At 42.1% G+C, this 6,304-nt stretch overlaps 1 protein-coding gene across 1 annotated transcript; it reads right to left on the reverse strand.

Moving 5' to 3' along the window:
• Positions 1 to 593: 593 nt before the first annotated feature.
• Positions 594 to 3,555, reverse strand: LOC123396278. Its single transcript, XM_045091261.1, has 5 exons — positions 3,549 to 3,555; positions 3,357 to 3,471; positions 2,794 to 3,237; positions 1,387 to 2,414; positions 594 to 945 (listed from the first exon to the last, which is right to left on the reverse strand). Exons 1-5 carry the CDS (start codon positions 3,553 to 3,555, stop codon positions 779 to 781), a joined length of 1,761 nt encoding a protein of 586 aa, XP_044947196.1. The 3' UTR covers positions 594 to 778.
• Positions 3,556 to 6,304: the final 2,749 nt, after the last annotated feature.

Raw genomic sequence — 6,304 nt, forward strand, 5'->3', positions numbered from 1 at the left:
ATTGTATGAAAACTAATTCCCGAAAACCAAACGAGGCATCACGTTAATCTCCCGAACACCTAAACCCTAAAACCCTAAAACCCAAAAATAAACAAAATTTAAAACTCTTTAGTCCTAGGGCCTGCCCCTGAGGACGCTACGAGACGCCCACGTAGAGCACCTTTAGTCCCGGCTTGGAACAGGGCCGGGACTAAAGGTTAGGCCTTTAGTCCCGCCCCTTTAGTCCCGGTTGGTGAACCGGGACTAAAGCCCCTTACGGGCCGGGGCTAAAGGCCTCGTCCGTGATAGGAATAGAATACAATCAATAAAGACTGCCGAAATAGATACAGAAAACAAAAGGAACTTCTCCAGGCATATAAATAATAAATACTACTCCAACAAATAATAGTTATTCCACAGCTAGCTAGATCAACTTTATGAGCAAAATGAAGCCACTAGTACAGTTTTCTTGTCAAGCCTTAATTAGCTAGAGATAGCAAATGTTTGGGATCATTAATTTAACCAAGGTCACCAGCTAGCCAGTACATGCATAGGGGCCCTCTAGTCTAGACTAGATAAATATAAGTTTCACCACCACCAAAATACAACTAACATAGTCTAGATAAATATAAGTTTTACACCACCAAAAAATACAATTAGTTGCAGCAGCTTCCAAAGGATACCATGCAAGGAAGGTTAGAGTCTTAGAGGTTACAAACATTACATACTGGGGACATGCATGCATCCATCCATCACAAACAAGATGGAGATGGAGATGGAGATGGCGCTAGATCGCAAATCAGCATCTGGCAGCGACGGCTTTCTCGTGACGTATGAAACGCGTGACACAGTCCACAGGGGCGACTCCCACTGGTTTCCTTTTCTTGCTGCTGCTGGGTGATGCTTTAGTCCTCTTAACCTGGACAATGGTGATCTGTACATCATGTTTGGGCAGAGGATATCCACCTAGCAGCATATCCATACGTACACATATGTTAGTACAACAACACTATATATAGTTATATATTCTTCACCTGAGGTAATCTTACGATCAACAAATAAATTATATTTAAAATAGAAGTAGTTACATTTATATTGAATCACTATGTAAAATTTGACAAAAGAAAAAACAAAAATATAAGTCACAACAACAGAAAAAAATGAATTTATTGTATTTTTTGCACTATTTTTGTATGTTCGTAATTTTACGTTGATTATATTTCTTTACAGTCTCTTTTCACGTATAAAATAAGACAAAATTTACGAAATGTAAAATTACAGTGCATTGATGTTAAAATAGAAGGGATGAATATATATATATATATGAACTGACTGATCACAAAAACCATGCAATGCATGCATAAATGACATCAAGATCGAGAGAGACAGAGAAGTATGTACACTCACTTTGCAGTTGTACCACGTAAAACAGAATAGCACCCGAGTCCACATCTTTGCCAGCATAATCCAAGCACATGTCCTCGCCCACACAATCATCTATAAGCCATGAGAATGGCAAAAGGATGGGCTTGCTGAGATACATAGAATGATCTTTATCAAGCAGTTTATAAGCAGCAAGCCCTCCATCTGTACATGTGTAGATAAAGCCATCAACAAACACGGATCTACCCTTTAAAGGGCACTTTGTAGGGTTAGTCCTTGGCAGGTCCTCTGCGAATGTGGCCCAAGGCATGACAACACGCCATTGCTTGGAACCCAGGTCAAATAAAAGACAGGAATCTGTGAGAGCATCACAGACTATGAAGGAATCGTCATTCACTGCCGCATATCCAGATACCACCACCTTCCTGTCGAGAACATGCGACTGATCTGTCTCGCATCGCAGCCAGAAGGGGGATCCATAACTGAACCTTGTCTGATGAAAAACTTTCAGAGTATCAGTAAGAGCAATTGTCTCTCCACCAACTGTGATAAACAAAACAAAAATACCAGCACTTGGCAGCGGCCCTATAGATAGATGATCCTTAGCCATCGTACGGTCCTTGTTCAGACTAAACTCAAGCATGCCAGCTTTTTTCCTCGAAACGGCGTGTATTTTTGAGCCACTGTGAAGGAAAAAGTGCCAATAGTCACCATCACCAACATATGGTGCAACATAATATGACGGTTGGAGAGGCTTGCCATCGTCTCCTCCTTGTAACAGTGAAGTCTCAGCCATGACGCCCGTATGGTAGATGACTAGTTCTGAGCCAGCTTGGCAGATGATAAACAGATCTTTATGGATACTTGTTGTTGTAGCAACCGGACGCCTTTCAAAAGGGACTCGGTGTTCCATTGAAACATGGTCAACCAGCGTGTAGCGAGGCATTGCCGGCAAGGACTCGTGTTGCGGGAGAGAGCAGTCGCGGGCAACGTGACCGCTCATCCCGCAGCGGAAGCAAAGGCGTGGACGGTCTTGCGTTCTGACAAACATTCTGCATGCATGCAAGAACCAAATTAAACGTGTTGTCATCACTCTCCACTCCACTCACCAAGCTAGAGAAACTTACTAAGAAAGGAAGAAAGTTGCTGACAGTCTTTCCCTAATAATAAAGCACGTAATGCTTCTGTCGTCCTTCGTGTCATTTTCGCAAAAAAGCCCCTGATGTTTTGGGTATTCAACCCGCAGTCCTCGACGTAATTCAACCCGAACAGTGCGGACGAGAGAAAAAAAATAGCCCACCCACGCGCACAAGAACGACTGCCTTCCCGATTCCATCTCGACCTCCAGCACGCCGACCGCCGCCGCCGCACGCCGACCACCTCACCACGACAACATCCGCCGCCGCACGCCGTCCCGCCTCACTTCAACGCCGTCCGCCGCCGCAGCAGCCGCGCTGCGCCGGCCAGGGCGAGCTAGGCCTTGGGAAGGGCACGACCAGGCCGTGGCGAGGAGGCATGGCGGCGACAGCAGGGGCCCACGCGCGCACAAGGAGGCATGGCAGCGGCAGCAGGGGCTCTCCGGCGCGGATCTCGGCAGAGGACCGCGCGGATCTCGGCGGGGGACTGCGGGGATAGGTCGGCGGATGGGCGAGGGGCGCCTCGACGGGGCTCAAGACGACGCAGATCGGCGTGGAGCGACGCTTCTCCCTCTCATGGCGAGGTCCGTCCGCAGTCGCGCTGGACGCGCCTGTCCGCCTGAAGCCGCGGCCGACCTTCTGCTTCGCCTTCGAGGTGAACTGGAGTACTTTGTTTTCTCTGTTGGTGTTATTATTCCCTTTTGTGTTGTCTCTGGTTCTGAACCTCCAACGGGATGCCCTTTTTGTATTGATCCCATGAGCTGATTGTTAGACAATATTAGGATCTCTAAATTTGCTAGCTTTGATATCCAGGAAGGTATTTTCCCGAATAATGGGCAATCACTTATACGAAGAAACCTGATATTTTCAAAACTGCCTATGGTGTCATCCTCTCGCATGGTCTCATGCCTGAAGTTGCGCCCAATAAGAAGGATGGTGAGGTTCTTGGAGATTTCAAGAATCTGAAGTGCATCTGTTATGTTTGTAAGATTGTTATTGTAAAGTGACAGGAACGATAGGGACTACAGATTGCCGATCTCTTTTGCTAACTAGCCATGGAACATATTGGGAGATAGTCGCAGTGCAATTAGATTTCTGCAAGTGTATATACTTTATGGAATTGTGCCATCGAAGTTGTTCCGCATAAGATCTAAAGACAATAGATTAGGTAGGTTGGAAAAATTGACCTTGGTGAGTTGTTCGCTGAAATTGCTGCAGTTGAGGTTGATGATTATGAGATTTGTGCAGTTTTTAGAGTTGATGGCAGCTCCCCATACATGATATTATTGTTCAAATAGAGTTCCTCCAATCTCTTAAGATGGCCTATAGACTGTGGAATCCTGTCACTGAAATTGTTCTCTACAATATCAAGGATCTATAAAACTGGAGGGGTTCTCCTCGGACGCCCTTCTGGAGTTCTTTATCGACTATGGAGTAGTTGCTTTTGCACTTAAGTTGCTCATAACCTTTGTTGACTGAAATTAATGGTGTGACATGCAGCTTGCTTGTTGTGGAAAAATAAGGAATGCTCCCTTTGATGTGCCCTGACTATGTAAAGCGTAGGCCGCACAACATTTGTGACAGTGGTGAGCTACTCGTTCCTCACGGCTCTGGTGCCAAGATGCCAATAGAAGACAAGCAAGTATGTGTGAGATGGATCTTTGTAAGTTTGCTTCATGTCGATTAGGTGCATTTTTCACGAGATAATCTCCTTATAACATCTGTTTTTCATTTTGATATTTCCTGCATATTTCAGGATATAGAAGGCAACTTTGGAGAGGGATCGCTGACGAGCAAGGTGAGGCCATTGCATCTATTATTCTGTTATAGTTTGTTTCAAAGAAAGCACACTATTTTCTCTTAGTATATGCCTATACAGAGAAATGTCCTGAAGCACGCTTTAGTGAAGACTACTGATCTAGAAGACTAGAACTGGTTGTTGCTGAAATAAGTCTTTGCATAGGATTCTTGTCCGTTTGGGTGGAGCCAAGTTTTGTCTTGGTGTTGAACAACGCCACAATTGCATAGTTGTAAGTTATTTAGGATTGTCTTTGTTGGATACGACTTGGAGTTACAAGAGGTCCAGTACTAATTTTGTGTATGTATGCACTTGTGGGCTCTTCCGTTCTATATGCACATGATTTCGAAGCATCTTTTACCGTACATTTTGTTTCTTTGCTCGGTACAAAATGTATTGCAAATTTTGTTCTTTTTTTTCCTTTTATCTAAATATAAAGCAGACCCTCTAAGGGCTCAGTTTTCTTCCCGTTGTCTGAATATTTCCAGATTTATTATTTTTTATTCTGCATATTTAGAAAACCATTTAGTTAACCACTTCCACTTCATTCTTCTTTGTCATGAAACCATATATATAAGTGTGTGCTCAAGCTATATTATGTGTGTTATTGGGAAGTACTCAGGAGCTCCTGGGTGCTTCACATCCCTGTATGAAATTTAAATTTAAAATATACCAGTTTTTTAGAACACTCTGTAATTTTGGGGATAACAAACCTCGGTGCCCAATTTACTCCCATGTGAAGTTCGTGAAAAAAATGGTGGAAATATAATCCAAACTAATATCCATCCAAACAGTTTTTCCATACATAGGAATTTTTTTGTCTTTCTTTGTCATGGATAGTTTCATGGTATTTTTTCACGATATCACACGAAAGTAGATAGGACGCCCAAGTTTGATATTGCAAAATCCCAGTTTTTTTTCCAATTTTCCATGCATTTTTTGTACTTAATGTTCATATACGGAGTGGAGCGGCCCGGTGCTATAAATCCTCTTGTGTATGTTATTATATTGTCTTGATTGCTATCTTTCGATACTATTATGTAATATTTCATATAATCCTTTTTTGTCAAATCTTGTAAAGGGTTTGGAATGTTACAACGTCAATTTATTTTGGATATCGTCATTATCTTTTGGTCATGTTCGGCATGTTGCATCGTATAATGCTCACTTGCTAGAGATGACATATGTCAAGCATGGGTGGTCAGGATAGGATTAACTCATTGGACTACAGTCGAAAGATGAAGTTAGTAGTCATCAAAAATTGCCACAAGCGGTGCATGCTCTGTCCCCTCGATACATGATACAATGAGAAGTGAGAAAGGTGAGTAGGGAGAACAACTACACAAAAAATCTTCTCACGAGGTGAAGACTGAAAATGTTTGGCTTGGATTAAAAGGTTTATTAATTGTAAACCCTATGTTTGATCATGTGTGATATGTACACATCAACCATATAACATTGCTTCGATCATGTCTCCGTACATCTGTTATCATCTATAAGAACATATGAATTTCTGACTATAACTTAAATCCACCTAATCTTATGTGATACGTACCGTAGCGTAGTTTTGAACTCCATGGTGTCAGATCTTTTACACCTGAAGCGTGATCATTTTGTGAAGTACGCCAAAATAACGATAACATCATATCATTTGAGAGTGTGGATTAGCTTACTTGAGTTTATCTTGCCAATAATGTTTCCACAACAACATATCCATCTTATGATACCAGCCTAAACCATGCTTAAAGAGTTGCTCCTTACAAGAACAAAACTTAGATGACTGTCAATTATGTGCACAAGATGTTTTTTTCTGTGGTGATGGATTAGATTTTTCGCTGTTTGTATTCTTTTCAGTTACGCTGATTTTGAAAATGTTTGATGCTTTTAACATCTTATAATTTTGTATCATGAGTTTTCTCATAGATTTGACTAATAATTGACATATGCTAAAATCACTGACAGGAGATTGATGTTGATACTTGTGTGTACAAAAGGGTTCTTCGTAAAT

Source organism: Hordeum vulgare, chromosome 5H, assembly GCF_904849725.1.
Source record: "Hordeum vulgare subsp. vulgare chromosome 5H, MorexV3_pseudomolecules_assembly, whole genome shotgun sequence".
In the NCBI taxonomy this organism is placed as follows: Eukaryota; Viridiplantae; Streptophyta; class Magnoliopsida; order Poales; family Poaceae; genus Hordeum; species Hordeum vulgare.